Raw genomic sequence first — 13,829 nt, forward strand, 5'->3', positions numbered from 1 at the left:
TATGCCTCTGAGTGGATTCCCACCGCATTCAGACCTATTGTCTTGCCTGCGCTGTTACAGTAATAAGTAAAGAAAGCTTTAAGTTTTTAAACTACCTATAAAAAGTTTTAAAAGTGCTAAGCATAGAGACTTCTTTACTAGAGTGTTTATTTACTTATTAAGCTAATAGTAAAGAGTAAAGAGTTTAACTTATAAGTTTACTACCTATCTTATAAGTTCTGCCTTAGAGGCTATTAAGTTTACAGTTAATCCTAATAAAGCTGCTCTTATTATAGACGTGTTTTTAAAAATAAAAAGAATAAAATTTATACTTTGTTAAAGGGTAGTAATTAATGTTATTATTTTTACTTTAGAGTATAGTTACCTAAAGTACGCTAGGCTAAGAAAGAAAATAGAGGAGTCTAGATAAGAAAAGACTAGGCTATTAATAGGTGTATAGTCCGCGTAGCTTTTATTCTAGGGTAGGAGGAGTAGGCTAACTGTAGCTTGCCCTTTAATAGTAGTATAAGGTGCTTAGGTTAAACAGTTCTTAGTAAAACAAGATAAAAGTATATATAGTATAAGATATATAATTAGTATTACTTTTATTATAAGGTAGTAGTACTACTTAGTCTATGTAGTAATAAACTAGGATATACTAAACTTTAATTATAGCCTTTCTAATAATAGTTAAAGTTTAAACTATATACATAAGGTTTTTAGTAGTTAAGTGTTGTTAAGCGCAATGCGCGTTTGCCTATCCTACAGCGCGCATTAGCGCTTGTTGCGCTTAAACGTTCTTTTCCTATTAGACGCTACCCTTAGCTGTGCACTAGTCTAATAAGTCTATCTATTTGTTGTCTGTTAAGTTACGTAACTTAGCGGGTGGGGTGACAAGGGAACTCTAGCCTTGTTTGTTTAAAACAGTGAGGCACTTGTAGTTAGTAGCTTATAGTTTAATTGTAGATTGTAACAAAAACACTACTTAAACGCGCTAAAAGAACATTAAATACAGCTTACACTTTAAGCTTTAAGTAAAATATAATACTTTTAAAGTAACATGCTGCAGCTATGTATAAGGTTTTTTAAAAAATAATAAATAAGGTTAACTTTTTAGCAAAACGCAACAGCTAATTTTATAGCTAGCTTATAAAGGCTAGATAATAATAAAAAGTAGGTAATTATTAAGCATATACTTAAGCTATATGCGTAAGGATTTTCTCTTTAGCTAGTAACTATAGCTAATATAGCTAATTCTTTACATAGTAAGTATAATCTAGACTAGATTAGCATAAACTAGCTTAGTATAATTATAAAGTGTTATCTAGAGCTTAAAGTAAAGTTTTAAGTATAAGTATAGTTAGTAGATATTCTGCTTATTATAAACCCTATTTTATTAAAGTGATGTAACGGCACAGGTAAGACAATAGGTCTAAATGCGGTAGGAATCCACTCAGAGGTATATAGGAGTGCGTGGGGACTTAATAACCTGGGAATTCTATTAACACCTATAGGCCTTGTACAAAGGATATTAGAAAACTACTAAGCTAGCTAAGAGAAGAGGTGCGACTAAATACTTAGGGGGAATAGAGGTAACTGCGGGGGACAGGGTCAAGTCATGGTCAGAGCCGATACAGGGACCCTTCGGATAGGTTCTAAGCGACCTGAGATGGAACGATTTGTAAGAATTGTTACAAGTTATATATGTTATTATTTTAAATGCTATACTTAGCTTTTATATTATTAATAAGACTAAGCTAGCTTTAAATTACTTTAAAATTCTTATAAAAGGCTTTTCTTATACTTAAACTTAAACTTTACTTTAAGCTTTAGAAAACACCTAAGCTAGTTAAAGCGTATAAAGGGAGTTATCTAAAACAAAGGTAAGTTAACTTACTATTAGTTAACTATAACACTAGAAGATAGGCCTTAACATAGGCCTTAACACAGGCTTCTGATAGAAACAAAAATCTTTTAATTTAGGTAGCAATTAGCTAAGTAACCTCATTTCTAAATAGGCTAACTATACCCCTGCAAAGCTTAGATTGTTGAGTGGCTAATGACTTTTAGTAGGCGACTGTACATTTAACTATAATAGTTATTTACTTTGTACTTTTCTATAACTATACTTTCTTTTATTATTTTTACTATTTTACTTTATACCTTTTATACTTATTTAGTATACGTTATAGCTAATTTAAAGACAAAAAAAAGTTCTAGGTTAGATTACTATTAAAGCTTAGTATTACTTTAAGTTAAAATAATACTGTAATAAGATAGGCGCCTTGCCTGCAAAATCAATACTATACAACTTTCCCTACTGCACTAAAAGATACGCACGAGAATGCTTAAGCTAAGTATTCTCGCATAGTATAATATATATATATATATAGATAATGCTAGGGCTAGCACTAGCACTAGCGGTTGCCTCTAGTCTAGCCTAAACCTCTATAAGCGAGAGAAGGCCACGTGGTTGACTGTGCCTACCTTGTTACAAATACTAGGTGAAGAGTTTAAGGCTTAGTACTATAACTTATCTTAAGCTAGAGTAGAGTAGGTATACAAACTTATACCTACGTGGTCATAAAGTCGGCTCTTTGCTATAGTGCTTGTCTCTACTCTCCATCACCAACTGCGCTTCCCTCCCTGCCAGGTGCGAGTTGTTGCGGGATCTCTCATATGAAAATCAACTTAGTATGTAAGCATAGCTTTATGGTAGTTGTTGAGGATATTAGCAATCGATGCGACCGGTAGATACGCTACCATCAACAAATCAAATATTCGACCTATTCCACTCCGATAACCAAGATCATTGATCTTTCCCGGATAATAAACTAACATCACTAAGCATAACACAGAGGGAATGAAAACGATAAGGATCAAGCCCGCTGCTTTCTAGGCAGTCTGCCGGAAGCTTTAGATTCAGGTCAGTCACGAGATAAACCCCCCCGTAAAGAATGGGTGGCTTTGTCGCCAGTACAAGCGGCCACTTTTTAAACAGGTCTTCCAATAGGCCACCCGAGTTGTCGCCGCCGAAGAATCGCAGGTAACGGCGGGGTGGGGTCAGCTGCCACCTAAGAGTTTGATATCATAGACTTGTGCGCTCTTTATGCTACGAGCTCTATCGTGGATCGTTGAACAATAAGTTCATATTTCTTATTAAGCGGATGCATTCCCTAATGGTCCATGATTCTGTCGCGTTTTTCACGAAAGGTGGTTGCTGCGAAGACAAGTGTAGCTATTTACACTGACACGTTAATATTATTTATATCTCTCCTCAATGCGACATGATATGTATAATTTTATTAAGCAATTAACTCTCTCGTAAAAAAGGGCAGATCCTTTAACTCCCTCAAGAGTTACTCGGAAGAGGTTAAAACACCCCTACATATCTGATCTGGCGGAGTATATTGCACATAAGAATATATTAACCGAATGGCATCCTCCGTATCTTGTTACGAGATCTCACTCTTTCCATCATTTGTGTGAGTACCACACGGAGATTACGTTGCATTCGCTTGGCAGAATGCAAGCCCACTATTCCTTCATCAAACTCACGACGTGCAGATACAGAAGAAGAAATATGCTCGGAGTGCACAATGTAACTCTGCGCTATCAACCTTGCGCAGCCAGTTTGGCGCATATATCAGAGGAAGAGAACATTACAAGACAGCGTACTCTGCATAATCGCATAAGATTGAGGCGCATTATCATCTATTGCATTTCGAGATGAAGTTCACTGTTCTTATCGTCGTCACCTCTACGCTTATGAGCGCTAATGCTCACTGTAAGTCTCCAACTCTGATTGCGCATACTCTCTGTCGCAAACTCCTCAATCCACCGCCTCTTAACCAGTGCGCCCGTAAACCAACAACTAGCGCTAAACACTTGGCAGACTTCTTTGACCGCTTGATGCACAACAACACTTGGTCCGAGCCATGGGAATACATCCGGTGTGCTATCCGACCTTCCAACCACCATCGATTCCCTCTCCGCCAAGCGCAGTACTTACCGATTCATGCTGCAGAAAAATCAGCCCCCAAGAATCAGGCAGCGCGACCCCAACAGACTATGACTATATAATCCCTATCGTAGATCCAAGCTCGCCAGATTTGCGCTGTGGTCGCAACGCATCAAGTCCGTGGTCGAATCCAAAGACAGCGGTAATACAGGCTGGTGATACTGTCGGATTTGCAGTGAATACTACGGTTGGATTACCGATCGCGGGCGCGATCGTCATGCCCTGGGATGTAGGGACTCCAACTCACCTTTCCTTTGTCCATCCTGTCTCTTTTTCATTCTCTGTGACTTGAGGTTTGAGGGAAAGTGCAAATTCTAACCACTTTTACACGGCACACAGCGCTGGCCAAACCTATACCATCCCGGCCCCGCAACAGCATGGCTCTCTGCGGCCCCTGGTCCATTGAAAGAGTACACGGGTGACGGAGACTGGGTTAAGATTCTAAGTGTTGTGGGGCGAACGAACCAGTCTGAGCCGCCGAATGATGAGTACTACTGGAAACATCAGTGGGGAACCTATCAAGCTAAGAGTGTGAGAATTCCTTTAAGACCTTCTGCCCGCACTTTGAAGACTACTGTTATAGGTACATGTAGACCAACCAGAACTAATTGCTTGGTTGTGACGTTGTAGTGGAACTTTACTATACCGGCATCCACACCCCCAGGAAACTATCTCCTTCGCTTCGAACATATATACCCTCTTCCTGTGAACGCACTGTACGTATCCCATTCAAAGCTCAATTCACGCCCTAAATCGTGAGATATTGCAACTTGGAATCTCGCCTGAGCAGCAGCGAACGCTTGAACGATACTATTTTCGCTAAATATCGTGCGCTGAGATTTTATACGCCAGTGGCTCCTTGAGACTAGTTTTCCTGTTCAACTTCAGTTGTCTTTCTTACTAACTTTTCATCGTTATATCTAGTCAAGGCGCGCAATTCTACGTCAACTGCGCCCACGTCCGGATCGTCAATCCTCGCAATCATGTCAACGTGCCAAGCCCAGTTGTCAAGATCCCGGGTGTTTATGCGTTTGGACAGAAAGGTATAGCAGACATCACAACAAAAGAATCAATAGAATACCAGTTAACTGAATGGTGGACGAAAACAGAAATCTACTTCTACGCCGATGTTGGTAATGAGACCTATGATATCAGAGACTTTGTTAAGCCGAAACCGGTAGTGTGGAGTGGTTAAGAGGTCTAGGGAAAACAGTACTCTATGCTTAGGGTTAGCCTGCTAAGCATATTATTTAGCACAGTAAAATTAAAAACTTTACCTAACGTATTTCACAAGTAAGCAGTCTACTTAAGAAAACAGTCTACTCTAACTAAATTTTAGCACTGTAAATTTTAATTAATATTATATCTGCTAACTAACCTTTTACATACTAATAATAAAAGTTAACGTATTTTATAAGCAAGTAGTCTATACAAACAAGCGGTCTACTCTAATAAAATTTCTTCACGTTGTACAGTAGGTGCTAGGAAGTGATCATCCTCCGCACCGTGCGCAAGCGAATACAATCTGCCTACACAGTTTTCTATAAGGATTTTAGGGATAGATTGCAATTAAAAATTAAAGCTTTTAATTTATATAATAGAATTAATAACAGAGAATCTTTTAGAGTAGTAATTGTTCACTAGCAGGTGGAGCCTCCCTGGGCAGCCCTGACGTCAGCAACGCGCTAGGGCATAGATGATATACACTTCTGCTAATCTTCTAGCTTTAACCTATCCTACTTCTTCTTTAGGATAGACTTTATCTTTTTAATATTACTTATTTAGTGTTTTTTTTTTAAAATCTAAATCTTTATAATGCGCTAGAGGTTTTTAATAGAATTTAAATTAAAACTTTGTGCTAGCTACACTATACAATCTATGCAAAGCTTTTCTTAGAAACCTGTAGTTATCTTTAACCTATAGTATAAAGCTCTATTCTTCTACTACAACATAATACTGCGTTTTTTAAAGACTTTAGCATAAAACAGCTATGTGTAAGTAGCTAAAACTTTATTATAGTATCTTTTTAAGTCTATCTACTTGCCTTAAGGCAGTATAACTAGCTCTAACTTAAAATCCTAGGATATAGCTACCTATACTCTAACAAAGCTTCTCCTGCTCTTAAAAGTAGGCTTTAGGTATTAAGATTTATACGCACACAATGCCCCCTTCTCCTACTTGCAGTATTAGGTAGTAGAGATAAGTCCTACTTTAAAAGTTAATTTATTAGAGAAGTAGACGCATTTAAAGTTATTATTATTCTAGGTTTTTATATAGGCACCTTAGCAATAATAATTAAGCTTATAGAAGGGCTTAAAGTAGGGCTTAGCGCGCAGTTTAAATGCGTAGTACTTATTTTTTTGTAGGTATTACTTTACTGTATTAACACAGATTACAGTTGCTGTTTTTCTAGAAGTAGCAAGTACTTTATACATTTTAAAGGGAAACTGCTCTAGGTGTTGTACTAATTATTGCTCTACGCGCTTATTAAGCTTTAAAGGTTTCCCTATGCAACAGGCCTTTTTCTAGGGCTTATCCTTACATTTTTGCAACTACTTAAGTATTAACTTAATTAATAAGATTAGAATAGGAAAAGTCTTCTGTATCTTTAAGAGGCTAAAACTAATACAAGAGAGCGCCTAGATGCTAGCAAGGATAGGCTTATTGTATTCACAGCGAGCAGTTTTAGGTTGGGAAGGCATGGTGGTAGTGTGGAGAAGGAGGAGAACGAGTGGTGTGGAAAATTTTAAGGTGTGTGGGTTGACCCGATATAGTAAGTTAAGCGAGAGGATGATGACTTCTTAGCACCTATTGTACTTTAGTTAATAATTTCTTTGCTTATTAAACTTTAATACACTAATAAAAGAAAGGTAAACACTTTTAGCTTTTTAAATAATTGTAAAAAGCTACATGTTAAGCATTTAAAACTACTATAGCAATTTATAAAGTTTTTCAAACTACACTTACTTAAAAACTGTTAGATATGCGCACCTACTGTTAAGACAGGAGGAACGCTTGACGAAAGCTGCTACATAGTACAAGCAATAAGCTCGAACAGTAAATTGCAGCATTTTGCAGCATGTTGCAGCATTTTACAGCATTTTGCAGCATGTTGCAGCATTTTGCAGCATGTTGCAGCAAATTGCAGCATTTTGCAGCATTTTGCAGCATGTTGCAAGCTGGTCGCGCATAGGGCAAGTGCGCGAGGGACTCGGATCGGCAAAACAAAAAGCCGAGCAACACAAGTAGAGCAGAAAAAGGATTAATAAATCAATACAATCAATCATCATCCTATACATCATATCCAAACCCATCATTCATCTCAGGAAGCCTAGAAACAGTGCTTTAATCTAATAAAAACATAAGAACGTACTTTACAAGCAAGTTGCTTACACACCTAAGTTGCTTACTTTTGCTAAGACTACAATCTAACAAACTCTATTATAGCCTATAATAACCTACTCTAGAACTATATAGTATTGTATAGCCTAGAATATTATTTAGATACTACTTTTACTTCTTACTTACACATTTACGTGTTATGCCTAGTCTAATTACACTATTTATAGGGCCTTTAGAATAGCTTACTTACTTTAGCTTATACTTACCTTTTTACTTTTTTTTATTACTATACACTTTAAACTTTTTTAAAGCTATTAAGTGTAAGCTTTTTTAAATTATTAAAGTGTTTTTACTTTAATTTACTTTTTTTATATAATTTATATTATGCAGCTACTTTATTAGCTACTTAAAGCTTAGTAGTGTTTTATTATACTAATACTAGCTTATATATAATTATTACTACTTTGTTTTAAAACTTTTTTAAACACTTTAACTATAAATGTTAGTAAACTATTTATATACTTTTAAATTTTTATTTTTATAAACATTAATTATAACTTAAGTTTTAAAGTATTACTTAAGGTTTATAAGTACTAAAGCTTAATATATATAAGTATTAGTAGTAATAAAGTGTATAACTTTATATTAATGCTTATTATAACTTATTATAAGTTAAAAAAAAACTAATTTAGCGCTTTAAAACTTTTAAATATTACTAAAAGTAATTATAGTATAAGCTACTTTAAAGTATAGTAAAAACTTTATTTTTATAATATAAGTAATTTAGTTATGTAACATACTTTATAGGTAAGTTACTTACACACCTAAGTTACTTACTTTTACTAAGACTACACTACACTACTTAGACATGTTAAAGAAATGTTAGATATAGCTTATACTTTAAGCTTTTAAATAAAATATAACACTATTTAAGTAACATGCTATAGCTATTTATAAAGTCTTTTAAAAAATATAAGTAACTAACATGCTAAATAACCTTTCTAAGCTAATTATACAGCTAACTTATAAAAGCTAGATAATAATAAAGAGTAAGTAATTATTTAGTACATACTTAGGCTAGATGTGTAAGGATTTCCCTCTTAGCTAGTAGCTATAGCTAATATGGCTAGTTCTTTACATACTAAGTATAATATAGGCTATGTTAGCATAAACTAGCTTAATATATTTACTAAGTGTTACCTAAAGCTTAAAGTAAAGTTTAAGTGTAAGTATAACTATAAAAAAGCTTTTTATAAAAATTTTATAGTAATTTAAAGCTAAGTATAGCATCTAAAATAATAAAATATATAACTTTAATAAAAGAAAGTTTATAATAGGCTAGATATCTACTAGAGTAGTTATTATAAGTCTAAAAAGATAAGAACAGCTAAAAGCAGTCTAGCTAGGTAACTAGAAGTAGACAACAGCTATTTAGAGCATTAATGCTAAAAGTAGGCTATTCTACCTTTTATTATTTTTTAAGGTAGTAATTACTTTTTAAACTAGTATAAAAAATTCTACTTTAGAATTAAGTTATTATAGTCTCTAAGTGTAGCTAAACTACTAATTAGCTTAGTCTAGACTAGTTAAAGCACTTTAACACGCATATAAAAAAGTGTATAAGCGCTAAGCTAAAAACCTTACACATAACTAAATTACTTATATTATAAAAATAAAGTTCTTACTATGCTTTAAAGTAGTTTATAATACTATAATTACTTTTAGTAATATCTAAAAAAAAGTTCTAAAGCGGTAAATTAGTTGTTTTTAACGTATAATAAGTTATAATAAGCTTTAATATAAAGTTATACACTTTATTACTACTACTACTTATATATAATAAGCTTTAGTAGTTATAAACCTTAAGTAATACTTTAAAACTAAAGTTATAATTAATGTTTATAAAAAGTATATAAATAGTTTACTAACTTTTATAGTTAAAGTGTTTAAAAAAGTTTTAAAAAAGTAGTAATAATTATAGATAAGCTAGTATTAGTATAATAGAAAATTACTAAGCTTTAAGTAGCTAATAAAGTAGCTATATAACATAAATTATATAAAAGAAAGTAAATTAAAATATAAAAAACTTTAATAATTTAAAAAAGCTTATATTTAATAGCTTTAAAAAAGTTTAAAACGCATAGTAATAAAAAAAGTAAAAAGGTAAGTGTAAGCTAAAGTAAGTAAGCTATTCTAAAAGGGCTGTACATAGTGTAATTAAACTAAGCATAACACATATATGTGTAAGTAAGAAGTAAAAGTAGTATCTAAATAATATTCTAGGCTGTACTATACTATATAGTGCTAGAGCAAGTTGTTATAGGCTATAATAGAGTTTATTAGGGTGTGGTCTTAGCAAAAGTAAGCAACTTAGGTGTGTAAGCAACTTACCTGTGAAGTACGTTATAAGAGTTTAGCTTAACATCTATATACTTTGTTAAAAAAGTAAAATAACCTATATTAAGTAGCTATAAAAAGTGTAATAAGTAAAAAAGTATATAAATAGTAATAATTTTACTACTTTTATAGCTATTAATAACTAGTAAACAGTTGCTACTAATAGTATACTTCTTTATATACATGTTAAAGTACTTTAACAAGTCTAAACTAAGCTAATTAGTAGTTTAGCTACACTTAAAAACTATAATAATTTATTTTTAAAGTAAAATTTTTTTATACTAGATTAAAAAGTAATTACTACTTTAAAAAATAATAAAAGTAAAATAGCTTACTTTTTAATATTAATACTTAGCTAGACTTCTTTTAGCTATTTTTATTTCTTTAAACTTATAATAACTACTTTAGTAGAAATTTAGCCTATTATAAACTTTATTTTATTAAAGTTATACATGTTATTACTTTAAATACTACACTTAGCTTTAAATTACTATAAAAGTTTTATAAAAAGCTTTTTTATAGTTATATTTACACTGTGATAACAGGCACTGTCTCTACTTGTCAGATTGAAGCACTGTTTCTAGGCTTCCTGAGATGAATGATGGGTTTGGATATGATGTATGGGATGATGATTGATTGTATTGATTTATCAATCCTTTTTCTCTACTCGTGTTGCTCGACTTTTTGTTTTGCCGATCCAAGTCCCTCGCGCACTTGCCCTATGCGCGACCAGCTTGCAACATGCTGCAAAATGCTGCAACATGCTGCAAAATGCTGTAAAATGCTGCAACATGCTGCAAAATGCTGCAATTTGCTACAACATGCAGCAATTTGCAGCAACATACTGTTCAAGCTTATTGCTCGTACTATGTAGCAGCTTTCGTCAAGCGTTCCTCCTGTCTTGACAGTAGGTGCGCATATCTGACACACCCCCTTAGCTTGGGCATGCTTTAAGCTGGTTCCTGATTGCGCAACCTTAGTATGCTTCTAGGGCTTCCATTCTTGCTTTAATCTCTTCCATATCCGCTTCCTAACTAACTATCCTCTCCCTGACGTCAACTAGCTGAATTTGCTAAAGAAAGCTTGGCTATTTGCTGGCTAGAAGCGCTTTAGTAAGTCTGTCCGCAAGCATCTTGCTAGAGGGGACATAGACAACCTTAATTGTTTGTTAAGAGACTTCCTGTTAGAGCTAGTAGTTATAGATGTTAACATGTTAGAGCTTAGTTTAAAGTTAAGATATCTCTTTGTTTACTAGTTAGATTATCTGCTTGTTATTACACTAGATTATAATAGTTAAATTAGGCAGCTTAACTTATAGTTTATTAAAAAGCATTTTTATAAACATAGCTTTCTTAGCAACTTAGAATAGTGCAAGTAATTCTACTTTTGTTGTTAATGTTATAACTGTATCTTGTTTATTTACTTACTATGTAATCTATCTGCTAAATAGTTAAATAACATAGCCCTAAAAGCTCTTTTTATTTAGTGTATTATCTGCAAATAACGCATTGCTTGCTACTATAAGGTAGTCTTCTTCTTCTAATTAGAGTGCGTATGTCTGTGTTGCATGTAGGTACAGGATAACTTAATTAGCTGCATCCTAATAGTTAGATGCAGGATTTATAAGAAACTGTGTAAGGCGTAATGTAGCAAAGGCAATGTCTAGTCTTATAGTAACTACTATAAAGAGCAGAGATCTAATCTTCTGCTAATATTAATTTACTTTTAATAGAGTTGCAAAACTAGATTACAGCACAAGTTTAATCCTACTTATAGGTGTAGCATGCTGCAGGTTCTTTCTGTTAGCTAGCCTAGCTATTTTATTAATATATAAGACCTATAATAGCTAAATTATTTATTACTGTTAATCTCTAATAATCTTAACTTTTAGAAACTATTATAGGTCCTTACCTTTTGTTAGGGTATACTTTTCTTATAACTAGTCTACTACACGCTGTGCATCTGCTTTAGAGCCTTTTTTATACACAACAATAAAGTTGTCTATGTAAAAAAAGACAAATATTCTAGCTTTAGTTATGTAGTAGAGTTTATGTAGAACAGCTAAGAACCTAAAGCCTTTAAAGGTTGTTATAAAATAGTGTTGCTAGAGTAAAGAAAAAATTTATAGGCTATATAGTGCTTTTTAAAGCTTTAGTATTATACCTAGTTTCTAATAGCCTCTTAGCATCTGCATGTAGATATTGCAGTTAATTGCTGCATGTACAAACATGTTAGTTACATTATATTATTTAAGCTTTAAGTTAAAGCGTGCAGATATTGCTATTAGCATTTAAAATAAGCGTTCTGCTAGAGTAGTAGCGTAGGTATCTTGTGTAGTAATGTTTCTTTATTAATTGCTATAGACTACTAGTTACGCCTTACATTTTTACAATCTATAGTGCTTGTTAAGCTTATAGGTGTACACCTACATGCAATCTAGATCTGCTGTCTAGCTGCCTTAATTAGCTTTGTCTAGACCTCTGTTTAGAATTTTATTATCTAATAACTGTCTAGGTGCGTTCTTTCTACTACCTTAAACATTTTATATAGAGAGTCCTTCTCTAGTTACTTTTAAGTTAATAGTAGAGGTAGTAGCTAGCTTCTATAAGGTGTCTTTTTTTTAAATAGCATTTTTATTAATACTACTTTATCTAGTGTCTTGCTACTATGCTTTTCTACACTTCTAGATCTTATACTAGCTATAAAGGCTACAGCCTATAGTATAGTTTTTAAAGACCTTATTTAGCTTAGCTTTAGTGCAGCTCTAGCTATTAACTGCATAAGCAATGCTGCAGGTGGCAGAGTATTTAGAGAAGATAGATAGTTATCTCTAATCTTTCTTTCTTAATAGTAGCTTAGTAGGTCTACTTTATTAAAATTTAATGTATTATTTATAGTGTTGTCTTTATAAAATAACTCTGTCTCTAGCTAATAACTAGGTGTTAGAAGCTTAATTATTCTAATATATATAGTAATTTTCTTTACTATGTTATGCATAAAGTTATTTATTAGGTCTTTAGGCTTACTACTAAAAATTAAGTGTTTATTAAAAATAATATTATGTGTATAAATTACTTTTACTAGTAGTAGTATCTATACACAGTAAATGTTTAATAATTAGTACCTAACTAGATATCTAATCTACACCTTTAAGTCTAGCCTTTATAGCTTAGATTTATTCTAATATGTGTTATTAGTTATTATAAATGCTTTACAGCTATAGGCCTTTAAATGTGTAAAGCTTAGCTTTTAAATTAACATAATAACTTTATTATTTAAAGCTGCTTATATAATAAAGATCTTATATAGTGTTTTCTAGTTATTAGCATAGTTTAGCGTCTAATTATATAGGTATACGCTAGCTCTAGTAATGTATAGCTATATGTTCTATAGTAAGTTAGCATCTAGTTGCATAGCCTATAACTTCTCCTTATTTACACCCCCTAAGCGTTTAGCTCCTCTGTTCTAGGCTTATGTATCTAGTGCTAAAGGCTTAATAGTTATTCTATGCAATGCTAGCTAGCGTTCTACCTCTAGTTTTACTGTTGTAATTTTGTTGTTAGCTTTAATAACTTTTACAGTAATATTATAATAGTTCTTTAAAAAAAGAATAAAAATTATAAAAGCTTTAATAATTAATTTAGTAAGCTTATTATCTTTAAAGTAGAGGTCCTACTAGAGGCTAGAATACTTGTTAGTAATTAGCATTTAACGTTGCTCTTTTATAATGCTTTATGCTTTATATGCATAGAAATTAATTAATAGTCTTTTACTAAGTCTACTATTACTAATTTATAGTGTGCAGCTAATTTATTATTATTAGCAGAGCTTGCTCTGCTTATTATATTCGGGTTTGCAGAACGAAAAGTTTAGCAGAATCTCCTCTTTTGGACGCGCTAGTTAGTCAGAATTTCTTCGGATAAACCCCGGTAACGCTGTTTCTCTGTCAGCTTATGTGTTTCTTATATTCTTTTTTAAAAAAAATGTATACCTAATGTAAGTGCACCTTTATGCTAATTTGCATGCAGTTTGCTCTAGCATGCGTTGTGTAAAACATATTTAAATTATGGTTAGTTGCGTCTGTTCCACC

At 32.7% G+C, this 13,829-nt stretch overlaps 2 protein-coding genes across 2 annotated transcripts; one reads left to right on the top strand and one right to left on the bottom strand.

Annotated features, from left to right (window-relative positions):
• Positions 1–2,560: 2,560 nt before the first annotated feature.
• On the bottom strand, positions 2,561–3,130 carry BDR25DRAFT_358410 (uncharacterized protein; the record flags this gene model as incomplete). The annotated part of the gene is made up of 4 exons (XM_033695945.1): positions 2,561–2,653; positions 2,728–2,822; positions 2,851–3,053; positions 3,120–3,130. 4 exons carry the CDS (start codon positions 3,128–3,130, stop codon positions 2,561–2,563), a joined length of 402 nt encoding a protein of 133 aa, XP_033544565.1.
• A 578-nt stretch (positions 3,131–3,708) lies between these two features.
• Positions 3,709–5,195, top strand: BDR25DRAFT_316711 (uncharacterized protein; the record flags this gene model as incomplete). The annotated part of the gene is made up of 6 exons (XM_033691622.1): positions 3,709–3,766; positions 3,875–3,932; positions 4,007–4,229; positions 4,340–4,531; positions 4,631–4,716; positions 4,925–5,195. The coding sequence occupies 6 exons, from the start codon at positions 3,709–3,711 to the stop codon at positions 5,193–5,195; spliced, it is 888 nt and encodes a 295-aa protein (XP_033544566.1).
• Positions 5,196–13,829: the final 8,634 nt, after the last annotated feature.

Source organism: Lindgomyces ingoldianus (assembly GCF_010093535.1).
Source record: "Lindgomyces ingoldianus strain ATCC 200398 unplaced genomic scaffold BDR25scaffold_28, whole genome shotgun sequence".
NCBI classification, from domain to species: Eukaryota; Fungi; Ascomycota; class Dothideomycetes; order Pleosporales; family Lindgomycetaceae; genus Lindgomyces; species Lindgomyces ingoldianus.